Below are 26,069 nucleotides of genomic sequence, written 5' to 3' on the forward strand. Positions count from 1 at the left end.
AGACCACTGACATCGGCAGGTCCTTTAGTCTACCGCGAGCTTCTGGCAAGCCAAGACAAGGACACCGGGGGCCATCAGAAGGTAAGTATATATTTATTTTTTACCATTCTTTCGGTCACACTATATAAATCCATGCCAGTTGCATGGATTTATATAGTGTGACCAAGTTGTCAAGCACTTTCCAAGTGATGCTAAAATCGCTTGGAAAGCGCTTGACAACCTGCATGTGGAAATGCATGTGAAGAACGCCTCATTTCCGCTTGTCCTTGGCTGGAAAAATGCATGTAGAATCTGCATGCGTTTTTTCTGCCAGGGAGATGCAGAAACGCTCAGGAAAAAATCGTGAGCATTTCTGCATCGTATACTTTTCATCTGATTGTTCCACTCTTGATTTTGGCTTACAAATGCTGAGGTAAAAAACTCACCAAATACTGAACTTGTGAACGTGGCCTTAGTCAGCAATTCAACTTATGTTCCAGTCCATACAAGACAATAGAGAATACAACATCGTTGCACGCTACACTTTCCATCTGCTGATATGTTTTCCCTTATTATCTCCAGTAATTGTATTACTAAATTTCTTCCCCGCTGCATTACTTCCCCGCTACCTTCAAACATGCCACAATAACGCCCATCCTCCAAAAGCACTCCCTCGACCCAACAGCTTTGTCCAGCTACTGCCCCATATCGCTGCTCCCATTTGTCTGCAAACTACAACCTCTGGCAAAAATTATGGAATCACCGGGCTCGGAGGATGTTCATTTAGTTGTTTAATGTTGTTGAAAAAAAGCAGATCACAGACATGGCACAAAACTAAAGTCATTTCAAATGGCAACTTTAGGGCTTTAAGAAACACTAAAAGAAATCAAGAAAAAAAATGTGGTACTCAATAAGAGTAATTTTTTTCAGACCAAGCAGAGGGGAAAAAATTGTGGAATCACTCAATTCTGAGGAAAAAATTATGGAATCATGAAAAACAAACACACAAAAGAACACTTCAATACATCACTAGTATTTTGTTGCACCACCTCTGGCTTTAATAACAGCTTGCAGTCTCTGAGGCATGGACTTAATGAGTGACAAACAGTACTCTTCATCAATCTGGTCCAACTTTCTCTTGTCATGGACCATTTTCTTCAACTTCCACCAAAGATTTTCAATTGGATTGAGATCCGGACTATTTGCAGGCCATGACATTGACCTTATGTGTCTTCTTTCAAGGAATGTTTTCACCATTTTTGCTCTACGGCAGGATGCATTATCATCTTGAAAAATGATGTCATCATCCCCAAACATCCTTTCAATTGATGGGATAAGAAAACTGTCCAAAATATCCATTTAAACTTGGGCATTTATTGAAGATGTAATGACAGCCATCTCCCCAGTGCCTTTACCTGACATGCAGACCCATATCATCAATGACTGGAAATTTGCATGTTCTCTTCATGCAGTCATCTTTATAAATCTCACTGGAACTTCACCAAACAAAAGTTCCAGCATCATCACCTTGCCCAATGCAGATTCATCACGATTCATCACTGAATATGACTTTTATCCAGTCATCCACAGTCCACGATTGCTTTTCCTTAGCCCATTGTAACCTTGTTTTTTTCTGTTTAGGTGTTAATGATGGCTTATGTTTAGCTTTTCTGTATGTAAATCCCATTTCCTTAAGGCGGTTTCTTACAGTTCGGTCACAGACATTGACTCCAGTTTCCTCCCATTCGTTCCTCATTTGTTTTGTTGTGCATTTCCTGTTTTGGGGACATATTGCCTTAAGTTTCTGGTCTTGACGCTTTCATGTCTTCCTTGGTCTACCAGTATGTTTGCCTTTAACAACCTTCCCATGTTGTTTGTATTTGGTCCAGATTTTAGATACAGCTGGCTGTGAACAACTAACATCTTTTGCAACATTGCATGATGATTTACCTTCTTTTAAGAGTTTGATAATCCTCTCCTTTGTTTCAATTGACATCTCTCCTGTTGGAGCCATGATTCATGTCAGTCCACTTGGTGCAACAGCTCTCCAATGTGTGATCACTCCTTTTTAGATGCAGACTAACAAGCAGATCTAATTTGATGCAGGTATTAGTTTGGAAATGAAAATTAACAGGGTGATTCCATAATTTTTTCCTTAGAATTGAGTGATTCCATAATTTTTTCCCTCTGCTTGGTCTGAAAAAAATTACCCTTACTGAGTACAACATTTTAAATCTTGATTTCTTTTAGTGTTTCTTAAAGCCCTAAAGTTGCCATTTGAAATGACTTTAGTTTTGTGCCACGTCTGTGATCTGCTTTTTTTCAACAATATTAAACAGCTGAATGAACATCCTCTGAGCCCGGTGATTCCATAATTTTTGCCAGGGGTTGTACTTGAGCAAAACGTTCACGCTGAACTTTCGTCCCACTCCTCATCTAACTCTTTCTTTGACAACCCACAATCCGGTTTCCGCCCCCACCATTCCACCGAAACTGCCCTTACCAAAATCACCAATGACTTACTTACAGCCAAAGCTAACAGACAATTCTCTGTACTCCGTCTTCTTGATCTGTCCTCTGCTTTTGATACAGTTGACCACTGCCTCCTACTACAGATCCCTCTTCCTCCGGCTTCACCACCCCCTTTCTGTTGGAGTCCCTCAAGGCTCTGTCCTAGGACCCCTACTCTTCTCAATCTATACCTTTGGCCTGGGACAGCTCATAAAATCCCATGACTTCCAGTACCATCTGTATTCTGATGACAGCCAGATCTACCTCTCTGGCCCAAATGTCACCTCTATGCTGTCCAGAATCCCAGCATGTCTAGCAGCCATATCCTCCTTCTTCTCCTCCCACTTCCTCAAGCTCAATGTGGACAAAACTGAACTCATCATCTTTCCCATATCTCGCATATATTCCCCACCTGATCTTTCTATCACAATAAATTACATCACACTTTCCCCTGTACCGGCAATCCGCTGCCTCGGAGTAACCCTTGACTCTGCCCTGTCCTTCAAACCCCACATCCAAGCTCTCGCCACCTCCTGTCGCCTCCAGCTCAAAAATATTTCCAGAATCCGTCCTTTCCTCAACCCTCAATCTACTAAACTGCTTGTACATGCCCTCATCATCTCCCGCCTCGACTACTGCAACATCCTCCTCTGTGGCCTACTTGCTAACACTCTCGCACCCCTCCAGTCCATCCTTAACTCTGCTCTGGGACTAGTTAAACTCTCGCCTCTATACTCCTCTGCTACTCCCCTTTGCAAATCCCTTTACTGGCTCCCAATTGCCCAGCGTATCCAGTTCAAACTACTAACACTGACCTACACAGCCATCCATAACCTCTCTACTCCGTACATCTCTAAACTAATCTCCTGATACATTCCCTTACGTAATCTCCGGTCCTCCCAAGACCTCCTTCTCTCCTCCACACTTATTCGTTCCTCGCCCAATAACCTCCAAGATTTCTCCCGAATATCCCCCATCCTATGGAATTCTGTGCCTCAATACATCGATTATCCGCCACACTTGGATCCCTCAGACGGAACCTGAAAACCCATCTCTTCAAACAAGCTTACGGCCTGCCATGACCTTGCTTGCTGCCACCTCAACAACATCGGAGCTACTGCAACTCCCCCAACCTACTGTCTCCTTCACAGTTCCTGTAGAATGGTCCTCTTCCCTCTGTACCAATCTATCATTGTTAGTTTATTTACTGTAAGTGATATCTGTATTTGATATGGTACCCCTTCTTTATAATGCCACATTGGTTCATCTTCTTCGCCTTCAGGTCACTACAATATTGGATACTTTTAGTGGAGATCTTCTATCTAAGAGAATTTTTCAGATTTACCCATCAAGGATGGACAGGGACAAGATGGTGGAGAGGATATTACACCTCACCCTAGAGATCCTTTTCCGGCTTACTGGAGAGGTGAGAGATTCTGATGACGTCACATTACATCATTCTTATCTATGGGAATAACAGATGGATAGAACTGGAGAGGTGAGGACTCTGGAAATTCCTGTAGTGAGATTTACTAATGTGTCTCTCCATAACCAGGATTACATAGTAGTGAAGAAGACCTCTAGTGAGCGCTGTCAGGACCCTGTGTCTGAGGAATGGGGAACACCCCTGAGCCCAATCACAGGGCCTCCACCTCACGCCATGATACATGATGACATCAATGACCAGAAGATCCTAGAACTTACCTACAATATGATTGAGCTGCTGACTGGAGAGGTGACACTGCTGGGAATGCTGGGACATTATACAGTAACACTATACAGGGATCGGGAGGGATGACTGTATCATTGTATGTGTCAGGTTCCTATAAGGTGTCAGGACGTCACCGTCTATTTCTCCATGGAGGAGTGGGAGTATTTAGAAGGACACAAAGATCTGTACAAGGACGTCATGATGGAGGTTCTCCAGCCCCTCACATCACCAGGTAATAGACAGGACTAAATACACACAGCCTATAATTATCTGTATGTAAAGAATGAATTCAGTCCCTGCATGTGTTTCCTCTAGTTCTATCCAGTAAGAGGACAACACCAGAGAGATGTCCCCGTCCTCTTCTTCCACGGGACTGTAAACAAGGAAATCCCAATGTTCTTCAGGATCATAAGGTAGATGGAGAAAAGTTATGAAATCTCCACTATGATGTGTAGACGGCTGTGAAGGTCTTGTGCTCAGTCTTGTTTTATCCACCAGTATTATATGTTTTGTACTTGTGTAATGAGAACGGTGGAGATGGCAGGATTAGAGCTGATCATAGATGTGACTTCTCCATCTGTCTGTGACTTTTACAATATTTGTTTCAGGGTGAAGATCTGACCAACATTAATACTGCAGCGACATATGTGAGGGGTGATGAGCAGTGTAAAGAGGAGATTCCTACATATGACTATCCAGGTGAGTCATAACCACTAAATACAGAGTCACAGATTCTTTTCAATCACGCCTGTGGCTGCTTTATCCGTGTTGGAGACCGGACATATCACAATCATGTGATCACCATTTTCATACATGTTCCTTCATACAAAACTATTTACTTTAAGCACTGAAAGTCTTTCTTCTATAGAGCTTACAACCTGAAGGATCAGTATTGCTGATCAGAGTCTGTGCCATCGGACTTTTTATATATTTTTTTTAAGTAAAGAAGCGGATGTCGCAGTGTTAATGGCGTCCTTTTTTTTTTTTTTCGAAAAAATTAAATACTAGTTATTACCTAGTAGCTTTATAGGAAGGGCATTAGTGTAGTGAACTGTAATTTTTTTATTTGCATTTTTTTGCTTCTAATTTTTACTTTTCTTTTCTATATTTGTTATTTACTCCTCTTTTCTCCTTTTTTCTCTACTTTTTGTAGCAAATTTAATAATAAATAGTACTCTTTATAAATGCCTTACACAATAAACATGTAAAAGCACCACTTACATACACATTCCAAGTGTTTAGAAGAATAAAATAAAAATGGTTCTGTCGTTGAGAAGACACTATTCACCAGAGAAGGCATACTCTTTCCTTGCCTCCGAAATTGATTCAGGCAGTGAAACAGATGCCACATTTCTCTATTTCTCCTCCTTCTCATCTATTGAGGAGGTACCCAGCAAGGCGCCTTAGGACCCAGGCAACCTCTACAGCAATCGATCCCATATGGAATCCATCCCCCGAAAATTATCAGCCTGTTATTCTGGATTTCATGGGCAGCTCAGGAATCCAATTTAACGCCACAGGCCTCATTGAAATTCACTTTTTCAAAGTCCTCCAGAATGATATAATAAATCTTATGGTTGCCCAGACAAATTTTTATGTCCATCAAGTTTTCACTCAAAATCCAACTATTTTACACAAAACACAAGTTTTCCTTATGGCCATGGCAAGGACACAATTTGAAGCTATCCAAAAAAAATTTGCATTATAGTGATAATGCGCAGTGTCCTCCCTGAGACAACCCTAGCTTTGATTGTCGATATATTTTGACAAGTAATTGACCACTTCAGAAGAAAATTTCCTGAGGTGTACAACCCCCAAACAGACATCTGTATAGATGAATTTCTGGTTCATTTCAAAGGGAGGCTAAAATTCCAACAATAATTGCCCAGTAAGAGGGAAAAGTACGGAATTAACCCCTTTACGACCTCTGAAGCATCCATAAATTGTGGTTGGGAATGGGTTCACGAACTTGGACATATGGATACATCCTGGCGATCATGTGGGCCCAGGAGCTGTGCACGTGCCATCGCTGCCAGAAGTTCAACTAACATGACAGCTGACACCCAACTCTCACAGCCAAGAGCCCCCTTCTGTTTAACTCCCTAAATGCTGCAAGTGATATCGATCGCAAACTTTAGGAGGCTGAGAGGGGTTCAATTGTTTTGACCCGAGGTCGTCATGACAACATCTGGGTCACCAGACTATGAAAAGCCTGTTAGACCAAGCTCAGAGCATGGTCTAAGAGGCTTTTTACTAAGTAAAAAAATAAAAAAAATGTTTAAAAAATGTGTAAAAATATATTTTTTTAAATTACAAACTAATAAATATTATACCCATAGATAGGTATTTTTATGTAAAAAAAACAAACAAATAAAAAATAAAAGTGCATATATCTGGTGTCACCTCGTCCGGGGCGACCCGACCTATAAAGGTCACACTAGTTAACCCCTTCAGTGAACACCGTAAAAAAATAAAGAAAAAATAAAAACTATGCTTTTTCACCATACCACCGAACAAAAAGTGGCATAAAACGCAATCAAAAAGACGATTGTAAATAAAAATGATACCGCTGAAAAAGTGTCCCGCAAAAAACAAGCCGCCATACAGTTCAATCAGTAAAAAAGTTATAGGTTTCAGAATAAAGCGATGCAAAAATAATTATTTTTTCTATAAAACTGTTTTTATTGTGTAAAAGCGCTAAAAACTAAAATAATGGTATAAATGTGGTATCTGTGTAATCGTACTGACCCGAAGAATAAAGCTGCCTTATCAATTTTACCACACATGGAACGCCATAAAAAAAAATTACAATTCCTGAATTGTGGGTTTTTGGTCTTCTGCCTCCCAAAACTCGGAAGAGAAAGTGATGAAAAAATGTCATGTGCTCGAAAATAAAAACATCAACTCATCCCGCAAAAAATAAGCCCTGACATGACTCTGTCGGCAGAAATATGGAAAAATGATAGCTCTCAAAATATGGCAATGACAAAAAAAAAGCGTCTTTTAGTTTGTGACAGCAACCAAACATAAACCAACATAAATCTGGTATCGCTGTAATCGCACCGACCCGAAGAATAAAGTCATTTAATCACTTGTACCGCATGAGGAACGGTGTAAGAAATAAATAAATAAATTCTTCACCTGCTGTTGAATTGCTCATTCTGCCTCCCAAAGATCGCAGTAAAGTTCGGCTCACATTTATTCAGTGCTGAGCGCTTACACCGGGGTTTCCGTATAAATATCTGAAATACATGATTCAGATGTAACCCCCGGCGGAAGATTCCTTATAATGAGGCAGATGGAGACACTATGGAAGTCGTCTGGCTTATAATCCAGCGGTGTCCGTTTTTTTTTTTTAGACATGCATAAAAGTGCAATCGGCCACAGTTTTGTGCACTTCTGAAAAGAAGGACAGCACTGAATAGAGGCCAGATTCCAGAGTAACTCTGTTGCCTCATTCTAGTGAATGGATCCCTCGGGGGTTTCATCTGAATCACGTCATTCAGATATTCAGATGGAAACCCCCAGTGTGCTCAGCGTAGCGAACAGGATAAATGTGATCCAAAATGTTATGTAAAATGTTCCCAACAAAAGCTTCAAATCAGTCCACAAAAAAATCAAGTCCCCACTCAGGTCAATCATCTGGTAACGGAAATATAGGGGGCTTCCACATTACTGGTAGCACAAAGGCTCCGGAAAAGCAAAATGGCTCTTTGTCCCCCAAAAAGAAAAAGAAATTCAGCAAATTCTGCACTCCCAAATTAAAATGCCCCCCCTCTCTTCTGAGCCCCACAGTGTGCCTAAACCACATTTAGTGTCCACATGTTTGGCATTTCTGTAGCGATGAGAGCCCACCTAATTTAGGGGTGCGTGTCTCCAGAAGCATGAGCTGGGCATAACATACTGGTCACTACAACAGCAGATTTGTAATGTTCACTTAACAACATCCACTGCTGCTTGTTTCTGGAAAACACCCATGCAGTCAAATCATCATTATACCCTTTTGGGGATTTATCTACGGGTATAATTTCCAAAATTACAGTTCTCCAACTGACCTATCTACCAACGTCAATGGCTGTCAACTCTCCCCAGTCCTGCAAGCTCGCTCCCTTGGGGTAACCCTGTACTCTGAACTCTCCTTCAAACCACATATCCAAGCCCTTTCCACTTCCTGCCGACTCCAACTTAAAAATATCTTCTGGATCCGCACATTCCTCAACCATGAATTTGCAAAAACACTAGTGCATGCCCTCATCATCTCCCGCCTCGACTACTGCTACCTCCTGCTCTGTGGCCTCCCTTCCAACACTCTCACACCCCTCCAAATTATCCTAAACTGTGCTGCCCGACTAATCCACCTGTCCCCCCTCTATTCTCCGGCCTCTCCTCTCTATCAATCTCTTCACTGGCTTCCCATTACCCAGAGACTCCAGTTCAAAACCCTAACCATGGCATACAAAGCCATTCAGAACCTGTCTCCTCCATATATCTGTGACCTAGTCTCCCGGTACATACCCAAACGCAACCTCCGATCCTCACAAGATCTCCTTCTCTACTCCCCTCTTATCTACTCTTCCCAAAATCGCATACAAGATTTCTCCCGTGCATCCCCCCTACCCCAACATATCAGACTTTCTCCTACCGTGGAAAACTTCAAAAGGAACCTGAAGACCTCCCTCTTCAGACAAGTGTACAACCTGCAGTAACCACCGCTCCACCATACAGCTGCTCGACCAGCCCTACCCTCACCTACTGTATCCTCACCCATCCCTTGTAGACTGTAAGCCCTCGCGGGCAGGGTCCTCGCTCCTCCTGTACCAATCGCCATCACGTTTTGTTCAAGATTATTGTAATATTTTACGCTATGTATACCCCTTTCTCACATGTAAAGCTCCATAGAATAAATGACGCTATAATAATAAATAATAATAATAAAATGGGGTCATTTGAGGGGGGATTCTGCTCTTCTAGCACTTAGGGGCTCTGTATATGGAGTCCGCAAACTATTCTAGGAAAACCTGTGCTCCAGAGGTAATTATTGCTCCGTCCCTCCCGAGTCTCACCGTGTGGCTAAACAGTACTGTACAGCCACATATTGGGTATTTCTACATTCAGCAGAAATTATGGGACACATTTTGGTGCCATTTTTACCCATTTTCCCATGTGAAAATGTGAAATCTGGGGCTAAAACAACATTTTTGTGGTAAAAATGTAATTATTTATTTTTCACTGCCCAATGGTATAAAACTCTGTGACACACACCCGTGGTGTCAATATGATCACTACACCCCTAGATGAAATCATTGAGAGGTGTAGTTTTGAAAATTAAGTCATTTATGGGGGGTCTGCAGTTCTGGCACCTCAGGGGCTCTCCCAGTGAATCATGGCACCTGCAAACCATAAAAGTTAAATCTGCACTCTTATATGGTGCTTATTATAAAGCTTTGAACTGAGCCTCAAAAGGAGTTTTTGACCACATATGGGGTATCGGTGTACTCAGTAGAAATTGCACAACAAATTGTCATATTTCTCCTGTTACCCTTGTGAAAATGAAAAATTTGGGACAAACCAACATTTTTGCGGGAATAATGTATTTTTTCATTTTCACAGTTCAACGTTGTAAAATTCTGTGAAGCACCTGTGGGTTCAAGGTGCTCACTATTCATCTACGTAAATTCCTTGAGGGGTCTAGTTTCCAAAATGGGGTCACTTGTCGGGGATTTCTACTATTTAGGCACATTAGGGGCTCTACAAACACGACATGGCGCCACCTTTCCCAGACAATTTTGCGCTCCAAAGTTCAAATGGTTCTCCTTCCCTTTTGAGCCCTGCCGTGCCCCCAAACAAGTTTTCACCACATATGGAGTATTGGCGTACTCAGGAGAAATTGCAAAACAAATTTTATGGTGCATTTTATCCTTGTGAAAATGCGAAATTGTGGCTAAAGTAACTTTTTTGTTGGAAAAAGTTACATTTTCATTTTTTTTCTTCCACATTACTTTAGTTCATGTGAAGCACCTGAAGGGTTAATAAATTTCTTGATTGTGGTTTTGAGCAGTTTGAGGGGTGCAGTTATTAAAGTGGTGTCACTTTTGGGTATTTTCTGTCTAATTGGCCCGTCAAAGTCACTTCAAATGGAATGTGGTCCCTAAAAAAAATGATTTTGTAAATTTTGTTGGGAAAATTAGAAATTGCTGATAAATTTTTAACCCTTCTAATTTCCTAACGAAAAAAAAATTCTGTTTCAAAAATTGTGCTGATGTAAAGTATACGTGTGAGAAATTTTATTTATTAACTAATTTGTGTGATATAACTCTCTGGTTTAACCCCTTTATTATTATCTATTTAGCTGCTGTCTAGTGGTGATATGTATTGAGTCTAATTTATATCTGTCACAGATCATCTATATATATAATTGTCTTATCCCATCTGTCTGTCTGTCTGTCTTTCTGTCTGTCTGTCTGTCCAGGAAATCCCGCGTCGCTCATTGATCCGGCAGCGGCCAATCAGCGCCGCGGGATTTCTGAAAAAAGATGGCGGCCGTTAGCGGCTCATCTGCGGGACGGAGCTCAGCGGCGATGCAGCTGGGAGATGACTGGCGCGAGGTGCTCATCTCCCGGCCGGTACCAGCAGAAGGACCTCGACCGCCGGACCCATCTGCGGGACTGAGATGCAGCCGGGAGATGAGCGGCGCGAGGCGCTCATCTCCCAGCCGGTAGCAGCGGAAGGACCGCTGGGGTCGGGATACTTCTGCTGCGAGCGCCCGCTCATGTCCCGGGTTCTCGCAGCGGAACTATCCGCACAGGCAGCGCCGCTGACATCCAATTGGTCGCGGCCGCTATTTAAAAGTGCTGCACAGATCGGTGATTGGTCGCGGTCTTGGGCCGCGACCAATCACTGATCTTGCCGCAAAAGTTAAACACTACTGTGCTGATTGGTCGCGGTTACTGCCCGCGACCAATCGCCGATTTGGGCGCCACATTTCAATATCGTCCGCGACCAATCACCGATCTTGGCTACACATTTAAACACCGCTGTGCTGATTAGTCGCCAACGCTGGGCGCGACCAATCACTGATTTTGGCGCCACATTTAAATAGCGTCCGCGACCAATCAGCACAGCGGTGTTTGAATGTGGAGCCAAGATCCGTGATTGGTCGCGGCCGATATTTAAATGTGGCGCCCAAATCGGTGATTGGTCGCGGGCAGCGTCCGCGACCAATCAGCACAGTAGTGTTTAACTTTTGCGGCAAGATCAGTGATTGGTGGCGGCCCAAGACCGCGACCAATCACCGATTTGTGCGGCACTTTTAAATAGCGGCCGCGACCAATTGGATGTCAGCGCCGCTCCCCGGTCCTCCCTTCACACCCTAGCCGCATGGATGTCAGCGGCGCTGCCTGTGCGGATACTTCCGCTGCGAGAACCCGGGACATGAGCGGGCGCTCGCAGCAGAAGTATCCCGACCCGCAGCGCCGCTCCCCAGTCCTCCCTTCACACCCTAGCCGCTGATGTCCCCACAGTATCCACATGGTGTTACAAAGGTTCGGACATTTGTGTTAAAATCGCTGATTGGTCGCTGGCGCTGCCCGCGACCAATCACCAATTTGGGCGCCACATTTAAATATCGGCCGCGACCAATCACCGATCTTGGCGCCAAATTTAAACACCGCTGTGCTGATTGGTCGCGGACGCTATTTAAATTTGGCGCCAAGATCGGTGATTGGTCGCGGCCAGCGCCAGCGACCAATCAGCGATTTTTAACACAAATGTCCGGACCTTTGTAACACCATGCGGATACTGTGGGGACATCAGCGGCTAGGGTGTGAAGGGAGGACCGGGGAGCGGCGCTGCGGGTCGGGATACTTCTGCTGCGAGCGCCCGCTCATGTCCCTGGTTCTCGCAGCGGAAGTACCCGCACAGGCAGCGCCGCTGACATCCATGCGGCTAGGGTGTAAAGGGAGGACTGGGGAGCGGCGCTGACATCCAATTGGTCACGGCCGCTATTTAAAAGTGCTGCACAAATCGGTGATTGGTCGCGGTCTTGGGCCGCGACCAATCACTGATCTTGCCGCAAAAGTTAAACACTACTGTTCTGATTGGTCGCAGACGCTGCCCGCGACCAATCACCGATTTGGGCGCCACATTTAAATATCGGCCGCGACCAATCACGGATCTTAGCTCCACATTCAAACACCGCTGTGCTGATTGGTCACGGACGCTATTTAAATGTGGCGCCAAAATCGGTGATTGGTCGCCGACGCTGGCCGCGACCAATCAGCACAGCGGTGTTTAAATGTGGCGCCAAGATCGGTGATTGGTCGCGGCCGATATTTAAATGTGGCGCCCAAATCCGTGATTGGTCGCGGGCAGCGCCAGCGACCAATCAGCGATTTTGAACAAAAATGTCAGGACCTTTGGAACACCATGCGAATACTGTGGGGACATCAGCGGCTAGGGTGTGAAGGGAGGACCGGGGAGCGGCGCTGCGGGTCCGGATACTTCTGCTGCCAGCGCCCGCTCATGTCCAGGCTTCTCGGAGCGGAAGTATCCGCACAGGCAGCGCCGCTGACATCCATGCGGAAGGGAGGACCGGGGAGCGGCGCTGCGGGTCGGGATACTTCTGCTGCGAGCAGTCACTCATGCCCCGGCTTCTCGGAGCGGAAGTAGCCGCACAGGCAGCCGCTCCCCGGTCCTCACCAATACGATACGCTGATTGGTCGCGCCCTCCTGACGCGACCAATCAGAGATTTTAACGCTGAATTCAAACACACTGTCCGCTGCTTAGTAACACGGCACGCGAGATTTAAAACCTGCTTCTATGATTGGTCGCGGACGCCGCCCGCGACCAATCACAGATTTCCGCGCCAAATTTAAACACGCTCTCCAGCCAATTACCGCAACATTTCAAATATCTACGCCACCTTCGGGAGATGGCACGGCTAACTCCGCCCATGTTGTCATGTGACTCACAAAATGCTCATAACGTACTGAGCAGGTTTTCTCAGTCAGACTGTGCGAGGGACTTCAGTCAGACTGTGAGAGGGACTTCAGTCAGACTGTGCGAGGGACTTCTGTCACACTGTGCGAGGGACTTCTGTCACACTGTGCGAGGGACTTCTGTCACACTGTGCGAGGGACTTCACTCACACTGTGCGAGGGACTTCAGTCACACTGTGCGAGGGACTTCTGTCAGGTTTACTGAACACGTTCTGCCAGTGACAGCGCGCTGAAGAGATACTTCTTTACGTTTCCTGTTTTATAATGGGTCGTAAGCAAAAATACGCCATGGAGGAAGACCGAAAAGCAGCAAGAAAATGACAACGTCGAGAGCAACAGACACCACAACATACTGCCGCCAGACAAGCCCAGGATGCAGAAGCTCACAAAAAATGCCGGGAACAGGAGACACCGCAACACACTGCCGCCAGACAAGCCCAGGATGCTTAATCTCACCAAAAACGCCGGGAACAGGAGACACCGCAACACACTGCCGCCAGACAAGCCCAGGATGCGGAATCTCACCAAAAACGCCGGGAACAGGAGACACCGCAACAAACTGCCGCAAGACAAGCCCAGGATGCGGAAGCTCAACAAAAATGCCGGGAACAGGAGACACCGCAACAAACTGCCGCAAGACAAGCCCAGGATGCGGAATCTCACCAAAAACGCCGGAAACTGGAGACACCGCAACACACTGCCGCCTGACAAGCCCAGGATGCGGAATCTCACCAAAAACGCCGAAAACTGGAGACACCGCAACACACTGCCGCCAGACAAGCCCACGATGCAGAATCTCAACAAAAACGCCGGGAACAGGAGACACCGCAACACACTGCCGTCAGACAAGCCAAGGATGCAGAATATCGCAAGAAAGGACAGGAGCAGGAGACACCGCAACACACTGCCGCCAGACAAGCCCAGGATGCGGAATCTCACCTAAATTGCCGGGAACAGGAGACACCACAACACACTGCCAGCAGACAAGCCCAGGATGCGGAAGCTCACAGAAAAATTCAGAAGCAGGAGACAACACCACACACTGCCGCCAGACAAGCACAGGATGCGGAATCTCACCAAAAACGCCGGAAACTGGAGACACCGCAACACACTGCCGCCAGACAAGCCCACGATGCAGAATCTCAACAAAAATGCCGGGAACAGGAGACACCGCAACACACTGCCGCCAGACAAGCCCAGGATGCGGAATCTCACCAAAAACGCCGAGAACAGGAGACACCGCAACACACTGCCGCCTGACAAGCCCAGGATGCGGAATCTCACCAAAAACGCCGAGAACAGGAGACACCGCAACACACTGCCGCCAGACAAGCCCAGGATGCGGAATCTCACCAAAAACGCCGGAAACTGGAGACACCGCAACACACTGCCGCCTGACAAGCCCAGGATGCGGAATCTCGCCAAAAACGCCGGAAACTGGAGACACCGCAACACACTGCCGCCAGACAAGCCCACGATGCAGAATCTCAACAAAAACGCCGGGAACAGGAGACACCGCAACACACTGCCATCAGACAAGCCAAGGATGCAGAATATCGCAAGAAACGACGGGAGCAGGAGACACCGCAACACACTGCCGCCAGACAAGCCCAGGATGCGGAATCTCACCTAAAACGCCGGGAACAGGAGACACCACAACACACTGCCAGCAGACAAGCCCAGGATGCGGAAGCTCACAGAAAAATTCAGAAGCAGGAGACAACACCACACACTGCCGCCAGACAAGCACAGGATGCTTAAGCTCACAGAAAAATTCGGCAACAGGAGACACCACGACACACTGCCAGCAGACAAGCCCAGGATGCGGAAGCTCACAGAAAACTTCGGGACCAGGAGACACCAAAACACACTGCCGGCAGACAAGCCCAGGATGCGGAATCTCACAGAAAACGTCGGGAACAGGAGACACCACAACACACTGTCGCCAGACAAGCCCAGGATGCCGAATGTCACAGACAACGTCGGGAACAAGAGACATCACAACACACTGCCGCCAGACTAGCCCAGGATGCGGAATCTCAACAAAAACGCCGGGAACAAGAGACACCACAACACACTTTCGCCAGACAAGCCCAGGATGCGGAATCTCACAGACAACGTCGGAAACAGGAGACACCACAAGACACTGCCGCCAGACAAGCACAGGATGCGGAATCTCACAGACAACGTCGGGAACGGAAAACAACGCAACACACTGCGGCTAGACAGGAACACGATGCGGAATCCCATAGACAATGTCGTCTGAATGAATCTCCAGAATCCAGGACAAACCGAGAACAACACGATCGACAAATTTATCAAAAACGAATGCTCTACCAACTAAAGCAAACCCAGCAGAACATTCAACAACTTGCACATTACGTAACAGACAATGAAACTATCATTATTCAACACTACTGTGGGAAGATGAATGTAGTTTGTTCAAAATGCGAATCTATGAATTTTATTGCGGAAAAACCATCTGACAATCCGTTTACTCAATGCTGTCAAAAAGGAAAAGTGATGCTACCAAGATGTCGCTACTCAGATCTGTTTGAGCAGTTGATGAAAGGAACGCATGAACACAGTAGAAATTTTATGGAAAATATCAGAAGTATCAACAGTTCTCATGCGTTTGCTTCATTTGGTGCCAACATTGCACCGCCCCCTGGATTCGGACCGTATTGTTTTAAAATTCATGGCCAGATCTACCACCGTACTGGAACACTTCACCCAGAACTAGGACAACCACCAACATTTGCACAATTATACATCTTTGATCCAAATGAGGCTACAGAACAAAGGATGAACCGAAAAGAAAATGAAAAGTGTAATGCAGAACTGATGAACCTAATTGACGTACATTTACAAACAATCAGCCCATTTGCTGCCGCATATCGCATGCTAAAAGACGTTGAAGCTGAGGAGGAACAGAGAGCTATACAAAATGGGACGGAAATGCCTTCTATTATCATGGCCATTAAACAAGAACGTCAACAAGATCCCCGATGTTACAACAAACGACGTGTAAGTGAGGTCGCATTTGTTTTTCAAAACAATGATGGAGAGCCTCCTTTTCAAAGAGATATATTAGTCTATCTTAAGCCAGACCAAAACAACCCTTTCGTTCCTAAAACACAACGGATTAGCATTTTACACAGCAACCTTGATGCTCTTCTGTATCCGCTATTCTTTCCAAGCGGTGATCAAGGGTGGCATGAAAACCTACACCAGCAAGGAACTTCAAGAAGAATTACACAACTACAGTACTACAGTTTTCTTCTGTCTGTGCGAAATTACTTCAATCCTATTTTAAACGGTGGGAAACTGACACAACAGTACTTAGTAGACGCATACGTTAAAATTGAAGCAAATCGGCTCAATTTCATATGAAGGAACCAAAAACAACTTAAAGTTGAAGACTACTGCGTTCTTCAAGAACATTTGCAAAAACAATCCATTCAAAAAGGAATTCCAATTGGAAAAACAGTAATTCTCCCGTCGTCCTTTGAAGGTAGCCCCCGCAACATGCAACAGCGTTATCAAGATGCAATGGCAATAGTAACAAAGTATGGAAGACCTGACATTTTTTTTAACAATGACCTGTAATCCTAAATGGCCGGAAATTACAGAAAATCTACAACCCTGGCAGCAAGTTGAACACAGGCCGGACTTAGTTGCACGCTTATTTAGACTAAAACTCAGCAGCCTTTTTGAGGACATCAAAAAATGCCTTTTTGGAACAGTCGTAGCAATGGTACACGTCATAGAGTTTCAGAAACGAGGTCTCCCACATGCGCATATACTAATTATTTTAGATGCGGATTCCAAGTTTTGCACGGAGGACGAAATTGACAACATAGTGTGGGCTGAAATTCCTAACCAAGAAAAGTATCCTGAATTGTATAATATTGTAATCTGTAATATGGTTCATGGCCCATGCGGTGTAGCAAATCCAAAAAGTCCATGCATGGAAAACGGAAAGTGTACAAAAGGGTTTCCAAAGCAGTTGAAGAAGCACACTGTTAAAGATTTGGACGGCTACCCATCCTACCGGAGACAACTGATTGATAACATTGTACACAATAAAAAGATTATAAATAACTCATGGATAGTTCCATACAACCCGTACTTATTAAAACGCTACAATTGTCACATCAACGTTGAAATCTGCGCTTCAATAAAAAGTGTTAAATATCTTTTCAAGTACATCTACAAGGGGCATGACAAAGCTAACATCGAAATCCAACAAAAAACAGTCAATCACGATGAATCATCATGGTTTGTTGACTCAAGATATGTCAGTGCTCCAGAAGCTGCTTGGAGAATATTTGCATTTCCAATGCATTCACAGTCCCATGCCATTATACGTTTAGCTATTCATTTACCAAATCGACAGCAGCTTTATTTCTTTGAAAATGCTCAAGTCGAAGATGTCTCCAAAAATTTAAGCACAACGTCAACATTAATGGAATGGTTTTTGCTGAACCAACGTGCCGAAAACGCAAGGCATTACGTTTGGAATAAAACTTGGAAGCCAAGACAACGAGGACTTAGCAGAATAATTGGACGCATGTATACTGTTAGTGTCAAGGATCAAGAAAGATATTGCCTTCGGCTGTTACTACTGCATGTCAAAGGAGCTAGAAGTTACGAAGATTTGAAAACAGTTAATGGAGTATTGCACGATACATTTAAAGCTGCAGTTTTGGCTTTAGGACTTCTATTGGATGATACTATGTGGACACTTACTTTAGAAGACGCAGTTACCCTACATAAGCCTAAGAAACTTCGTGAATTGTTTGCCTACATTTGTGTCCTTGGACCGCCTACAAATCCGGCTCAACTTTGGACAAATTTCAAAGAACATATAATTGAAGATTACTGCTTACGTCTTCACAACAAAAGTGGAAATTGTCACAATTGCGAATCTTATGCCATGCAAGATGTCCAAAATATCCTACTACTGCATGGAAAAACGTTTTCAGACTTTAATTTGCCACAGCCTGCAAGTCAAGTTGCACAAATTCAAGAGTATGACGAAGCTTATGAATTATTGTTGGCAACAGAGAAGAAAAACTCCTTAAATCAAGAACAACGGATTGCATATGACACTATTGTGAGCGCTGTAGAAAACCAAGCCGATCCAACGGCAAAATGTTTCTTTATTGACGGTCCTGGAGACAGCGGTAAAACATACCTCTATGAAGTTTTAATGCATCACGTTAGAGGGTTAGGAAAAGTCGTATTGCCATCGGCTACAACAGGTATTGCAGCAAACCTTTTAAGAGGAGGTCGCACTATGCATTCACTCTTTGGGATACCAGTTCCGGTCAATGAAATCTCCGTTTCCAGAATCAAACAAGACACATTTGCAGGAAAACAGTGCAAATCTTTTGATACTTGATGAGTGCACCATGGCGCCCAAATATGCTTTGAGCTTAATTGACAGACTTCTGCGTCAAGTTATGACTACAAATATTGCTGAAAAAAATGAAATTCCTTTTGGAGGTAAAGTTTTTGTCCTTGGCGGAGATTTTAGGCAATGCCTTCCAGTTGTACCGAATGGAACAAGAACAAATATTATCGAGTCAACCTTAAAAATGTCAGACCTTTGGAAAGAGTTTAATAAACTACAGCTAATTAACAACATGCGATCTTCTGACCCAGAGTACAGCAACTGGCTTCTTAAACTTGGTAATGGTGAACTTAGCAATGAATATAACCTTGGAGAAGACATTATTGAAATACCAGAAGACATGTTGTGCACTGACTGCATCGTAAGTGATGTTTTTGGACAACGCGTTGAAATAGATGTAAACGACCAAAGCAGTGTTGAGAGAGCCTCTTCCTATGCAATTCTCTGTCCCAAGAACGATGACGTAGCTCTGCTAAATTCCCGTGTGATGGATAGAATGCCTGGAGAGTATAAATTATACAAAAGTGATGATTCGGTGGATGTCGACAATGAAGATGAACGAGAGCATTATCCAGTTGAATTTTTAAATAGTGTTACGCCATCAGGAATGCCATCCCACAGACTACAACTTAAAGTTGGAGCAATCATAATGTTGCTTCGGAATCTAAATACAAGAAATGGTCTATGTAATGGAACTCGCCTTATTGTTACTGGACTCCATTCCCACATAATTCAAGCAACAGTGATCACTGGATCTGCAAAAGGAGACGAAGTGTTCATTCCACGCATTGATTTATGTCCTTCAGACACCGGTCTTCCATTTAGGCTTTGACATCGACCGTTTCCAGTAAAACCAGCATTTGCCATGACAATAAATAAGTCACAAGGTCAAACTCTACAACGTGTTGGCATATATTTACCGGAGCCCGTTTTTGGACATGGACAACTCTATGTTGCATTTTCAAGAGTTGAAATGAGATCCAATGTGAAGGTGCAAGTTTTGGATACCCATTTACAAGGAAAGTTGCTTTCAGATAGTCCAAAAGTATTCACCAAAAATGTCGTGTACAAAAATATTTTAGGTTGATATTGTTAAGAAATAAATTCTAGGATCGTGCTTCTTTTGTCCGATGATTTATTGTAAAATATTGTTACATATTCATGGAATAGTTTATATATTTTGATCATCTGTTTAATCATTTTGTTCAGTTGTATTAAGTTCTATAACCAATAATAGTTAATAAAGTATTATTTTGTGTATTCATTGTATTATTGTTAAATCTTCATAGCGACATCTGCAGCATGTGCTACTAAAGTGAATGCAGATTTGTGCCTCTCCACGCACTTAGTCCCGGCGTGGAAAGCAGCGAATCTACAGACAGCAGCTAATCACAGCAGTATCTGAGAGCGCGTGCTGTGCCTCACATCCTGTGAGGAGCTGCTGAAAACAGGACAGACAGCGCTAGAGCAGAGAAAGGAAACAAGGGGAGGATTAGGGTTTAGTTTTTGAACTGTGCTGTAGAGATGGGGGAATGAGAAGGTCATACCAAACCAGGATAAGCAGGCCATACAAGCTAAGATGAGGAAGGCGTACAATCCAAAATAAGTCAGCCATACAAACCAGGATTAGAGGAATGACGCAGCCATACAAACCACATTGACAGACCGCGCTGAGGATGCTGGATGTGACACGATGAAGGATAACCCCGCCCAGAGCCCGGCATTCACTGTGGTGCGCGGAACAGCAGACCCCTGGCTGCAGCCACAAATAGTCGTGATGTAAACGGAAGCAAGATCCGGCTGCAGGCGGAAGAATTACGTGCTGGCGATGTTGTCACAAGCAGGACTGACAACATAACGTAATGACAAAATTCATTAGGGGCACCGAGGGGATACATTGTGAAGTTAATTAAAAGTAGTGCACGACCCATTTAAACACTGCTTCGCTGTTTAGTGGCACCCGGTCAGCCGCATGCATATTCTAGATTACCCGATGCATTAGAATCGGGCCACCATCTAGTTGTTTATAACTAGTGGTTGCTTACCACTTCTCCCCGTTTCATGATTTCATTTTAGTATCTCTTCCTCCCTTGACTCATAATTTTCATAAGGGTATTATAGGCATTATCAGGGAGAGCCGTTGTGGATTAGGGGCGCCATTTCCATTACAACAGGGTGCCCACCTCCACTGACAGGTAGGGACCAGGTTAGTGTTGATTGTAGGGTGATTGCCCCTTTGTCTTGAACTATTTTATTGCTGTGTTTTTTTTTTAAATACCGTATTTTTCGGACTATAAGAGGCACCGGACCATAAGACGCACCTAGGTTTTAAAGGAGGAAAATAGAAAAATAAATTTAAGCAAAAAATGTGGTCATGATGTACTGTTATGGGGGAGGGGGTCTGCTGCTGACACTGGTATTGGGGTAATGTCCTGCTGTCCCCCAATTCTGTTAATATCCTCCATCCTGGTATATATGGCCCCTCCTTCCTGGTATACGCGGCCCTCATCCCCATCCTGGTATGCATGGCACCCCAATCCCCCATCCTGGTATGGATGGCACCCCAACCCCCCATGCTGGTATGCATGGCACCCCTTGATCCCCCATCCTGGTATGCATGGCACCCCTTGACCCTGGTATGCATGACACCCCCTGTTCCTGATATGCATGGCACCCCTTGATCCTGGTATGCTTGGCACCCCTCCATCCTGGTATGCATGGCACCCCTTGATCTTGGTGTGCATGGCACCCCTGTTCCTGGTATGCATGGCACCCCTCCATCCTGGTATGCATGGCACCCCTCCATCTTGGTATGCATGGCACCTCTTGATCCTGTTATGCATGGCACCCCCTTGATCCTGGTATGCATGGTACCCCTCCATCCTGATATGCATGGCGCCCTTTGATCCTGGTATGCTTGACACCCCTCCATCCTGGTATGCATGGCACCCCTTGATCCTGGTATGCATGACAACCCTTTTCCTGGTATGCATGGCACCCCTCCATCCTGTTATGCTTGGCACCACACCATCCTGATATGTATGGCACCCTCTGATCCCCATCACGCTGCCCACAAAATAACAAACTCACCTCCTCTCTCCTCTAGCGCTGCGTCCCGCTCTGCTGCGGACACTCTAATCTGCGCCCCTGCCATGCGCCCTCACACAGTGAAGTGCTGTGCCGGAATGTTAACTGCTTCCCACACTGGGACTCTGTGTGGGGGGAGCAGTGACCATTCACTCTCTTCAGTAGCGCACACACTGTAGCCGCAGCGCGGCTCCTGCTGCGCTCGGCGGTCAGTGTGCCCGCTATTAAAGACCATAAATATTCACTACAACCCATGGAAGTGGGTTGTGGTGAATATTCATGAGCTTTAATAGCGGCCACAGCAGGAGCAGCGCTGCGGTACAGTGTGTTCGCTATTAAGGAAAATGAATATTTATTACTCTCCACGCCCATGGGCAAGGGGAGCAGTGAATATTCATTTTCTTTAGCAGCGGGCACAGCGTAGGCTGCTGCCTCCTGTGCCCCGCTCATCCCCCGCTGTCGCTCCCCACAGCCCCCCCATCCACAGTACATATGTATATATGTTCGGACTATAAGACGCGCCCCCCACTTTCCTCCTAAATTTTGGAGGAAAAAGTGCGTCTTATAGTCCGAAAAATCCGGTACATAATTTTTATTGCAAACATTTATAACAATAACTTCAACAAATCCAACATATTAGAATCATAAAACTTTCGTCCAGTACGCAGACTGGGTAAACAAAAGAGTTTGGTGTAGGACATATTTTCGGGATACTTATGGGAGATTATTTAGTCCATTTGTACCAAAAGTCTTAGTTGTAAGAACATAAGGAAAACATAAGTAGAAGTCAAAAAGGGTTAAGCAACAAAATAAATAATCATAAAAGCCATCTTAAAAAGAGAATTAAGAACATTAATTCCATCAATTGTCATCTAGCCATAGTTTCTCACATTCTCAGTCAGCTAATTGCTGTGGTTTTATAATTTCTTTGGATACGGTTTCAATGTTTGAGGGAATTTTAAGTGTATCATCTATGATTATAACCATGTTGCTTTTTAAGAGCCTTTGAGCCACTAATAATCTGGAAACCTCTGTTTTTTCCATTGACAGATGATGAACCTGAGTGGGGGCTTGTTTATGTGCAGGATGAGTAGAAATTTTTATTGGTATCATTTTCACCTGCATAACATTTTTGGTGTCTTTTTATTCCAATATTTGGGGAGAGAATGAACAAACAGTTGAACACCATGCTCCACTAGTTCATGTTATGAGGTATTCTATTAGACTGTGAACTGTCATTGTCTTAGTGAAAAATTCAGTTTTACTACATAACTTCCCATTTTTACAGACATTTTGAGTAGAAATGTTTAAAAAAATTAATTTCGAGGATATTCAAAAATAATTTGTTTTATTCTTGGCAGATGACTGTACCAGGAGATCAGAGGGACCGGTGACAGCTTCAATTTTTAAATCAGATGACCTTGAGATCACACAGGATACAGCTAAAGTGAATGCCATTAATCCATATATACTATCATCCCTTCACAGCAGAGATCTATCATCTGATCATGTGAAACAGGTCCTATCTTCTGATTCATTACAGACTACCAAGAAAAATAAAAGTCACAAAAGAGGCATTGAAAAACAAACTGCTCTTAAAGCACAGAAGACAAATTCACGTTCAGAATATGGAAATAGTTTTCCTCTCGAAACATCTTTTGTTAAACATCAAAATATTCCCAAAGAGGAAAATGGATTTTCTTGTTCCACATGTGGGAGATATTTTAAATGGAAATCAGAGCTTGTTAGACATGAGAGAATTCACACAGGGGAGAAGCCATATTCATGTTCAGAATGTGGGAAATGTTATAACCAGAAATCGATTCTTGTTACTCACCAGAGAACTCACACGGGGGAGAAGCCTTTTTCATGTTCAGAATGTGGGAAATGTTTTATACAGAAATCATATCTTGTTATACACCAGAGAATTCACACAGGGGAGAAGCCTTTTTCATGTTCTGAATGTGGGAAATATTTTAACCAGAAATCATATCTAATTACACACCAGAGAACTCACACAGGGGAGAAGCCATTTTCATGTTCAGAATGTGGGAAAACTTTTAACCGAAAATGGTGCCTTCTTAATCATCAAAAATCCCACATAGGGAGAAGCCATTATCATACTTAGATCGTGTGAAATGATTTACTGTAAAATTATATTTTGTTGACCATCAAAAAGAACTCACAAGGAGATAAACAATATATTTTATGTAATTGTACAAAAACCATACGACAGACAGTCGTATAATCAAATAAGAAAGCGAAACTACTTTAGAACTTACCATATTTTTTTGACTATAAGACACGCTTTTAACAAGAAAAAATCTTGCTAAGTGCCTCTTATAGTTCGGAGGCAGCTTCCTGTGACGGAGAAGAACGGTGAGACAGTGTCCTTCCCAATCACTGAAAGAATTGCTCTCTCCTCCTGCCCAAAACTGATCTATGTACACATTTTGATTCACCTGTAGTAAATAACAAAAGAGATTCTCCTCTGATCAATTGTTAGTGCCCATGTGACATGAATTAGCCAAAAAAACACCTGGTATGCCCTGTTCCTTTGTCACAATGGTGAAGACAAAGGAGCTGTCTGAGGACATCAGAACTGCTATTATTAGCAAACACAAGACTCCCAAAGGGTATAAAGCCATCTCCAAAGATCTTGGTATCCCTGTTTCCACAGAGTGCAATGTTATTAAGAAGTTTGCCAAGCATGGAGCCGTCAAGAACCTCCCTGGACATGGGGGAAAGAGGAAAATTGACAAGAGATGTCCTCGAAGGTTGGTGCGAATGGTGAAAAAAAAACACATCAAACATCTAAAGATCCTCAGTCATCAAAGCAAAAGGTGGCTACTTTGAAGAACCTAGAATATAAGACATATTTTCAGTTTTTTCACACTTTTTTGTTAAGTATATAATTCCACATGTGTTAATTCATAGTTTTGATGCTTTCAGTGTGAATGTACAATTTCCATAGTAAAGAAAATACAGAAAAATCTTTAAATGAGAAGGTGTGTCCAAACTTTTGGTCTGTACTGTACATTGTATATTAAAAGTGTCTAGCATTTAAACGGCATTTTGCTTGGACATGTGATATATTATATGTATACACGGCTTAAGGATAGCAAAGTCAATGTTTTGGAGTGGCCATCACAAAGCCCTGATCTCAATCCTATTGAAAATTTATGGGTAAAGCTGAAAAGGCAGGTGCGAGCAAGGCGACCTACAAACCTGGATCAGTTACACCAGTTCTGTCAGGAGGAATGGGCCCAAATTCCGACCAACTATTGTGAGAAGCTTGTGGAAAGATATCCCAAACGTTTGACCAAAGTCATTCAGCTTAAGGGCAATGGTACCAAATACTAATGAAATGTATGTAAACTTTTGACTTGGCAGTAAGTAATAAAAATTACTTGAAACATTATCTCTCATTATTCTGGCATTTGGCAAATATTAAAAATTATGGTATTCCTAAATAACCTGAAACGGGAAAGGTTTACTCTGATTTCATGTCAGATATTGAGAAAAACATGCGTATGTATCTTTTTCTATAGTGTATGTAAACTTCTGGTTTCAACTGTATATATATGTGTGCTGTTTTTGTAAGTTTGCCCACTGACAAAGACATGAACAGTCTATAATTTTAAGGGTAGGTTAATTTTAACATTGTGAGATAGAATATCCCCCCCAAAAAATCAAGAAAATCACATTGTATAAATTAGATAAATTTATTTGCATTTTGCAGTGAGAAATAAGTATTTGATCCCCTACAAACCATTATGAGTTCTGGCTTCTACAGACCTACAGACAGTTAGATGCTCCTAATCAACTTGTTACCTGCATTAAAGACAGCTGTCTTACATAGTCACCTGTATAAAAGACTCCTGTCCACATCGATCTGGGGCACCATGCAAAATCTCACCTCGTGGGGTATCCTTGATCATGAGGAAGGTGAGAGATCAGCCTAAAACTACACGGGGGGAACTTGTTAATGATCTCAAGGCAGCTGGGACCACAGTCACTAAGAAAACCATTGGTAACACATTATGCCTTAAAGGTTTAAAAAGCTGCAGGTTCTGCTGCTCAAGAAGGCACATGTGCTGGCCCATCTGAAGTTTGCCAATGAACGCCTGGATGATTCTGTGAGTTATTGGGAGAAGGTGCTGTGGTCAGATGAGACAAAAATTGAGCTCTTTGATATTAACTCAACTTGCCGTGTTTGGAGTGTTACGCATACGCCCGGACTAACTGGCGTGAGCGTGGTTAGTGATCCCACTGGACCATGAACTGATGAGTGCCTGGAGGGGCGTGACTAATTATCAATTCGGTCCGACCAAGGTCGCACGGCAGCTCAGTCGACTCCGTGAA

The 26,069-nt window shown here is 43.8% G+C and overlaps 1 protein-coding gene across 3 annotated transcripts in view; it reads left to right on the forward strand.

Moving 5' to 3' along the window:
* The window catches only part of LOC141271805 (uncharacterized), a 72,711-nt gene extending 47,626 nt beyond the window's left edge, over positions 1-25,085 (forward strand). For all 3 annotated transcript variants that reach the window (XM_073681975.1, XM_073681973.1, XM_073681974.1), the window contains exons 2-7: positions 3,773-3,916; positions 4,046-4,225; positions 4,310-4,433; positions 4,517-4,614; positions 4,810-4,900; positions 23,066-25,085. In XM_073681975.1, coding sequence (XP_073538076.1) covers positions 3,845-3,916; positions 4,046-4,225; positions 4,310-4,433; positions 4,517-4,614; positions 4,810-4,900; positions 23,066-23,832 — 1,332 coding nt within the window. In that variant the 5' untranslated portion in view covers positions 3,773-3,844 and the 3' untranslated portion in view covers positions 23,833-25,085. The remainder of the gene's footprint in view (positions 1-3,772; positions 3,917-4,045; positions 4,226-4,309; positions 4,434-4,516; positions 4,615-4,809; positions 4,901-23,065) is intronic.
* Positions 25,086-26,069: the final 984 nt, after the last annotated feature.

Source organism: Phyllobates terribilis, unplaced genomic scaffold (genome assembly GCF_046119375.1).
Source record: "Phyllobates terribilis strain yellow unplaced genomic scaffold, ASM4611937v1 Scaffold_5__5_contigs__length_657084704, whole genome shotgun sequence".
In the NCBI taxonomy this organism is placed as follows: domain Eukaryota; kingdom Metazoa; phylum Chordata; class Amphibia; order Anura; family Dendrobatidae; genus Phyllobates; species Phyllobates terribilis.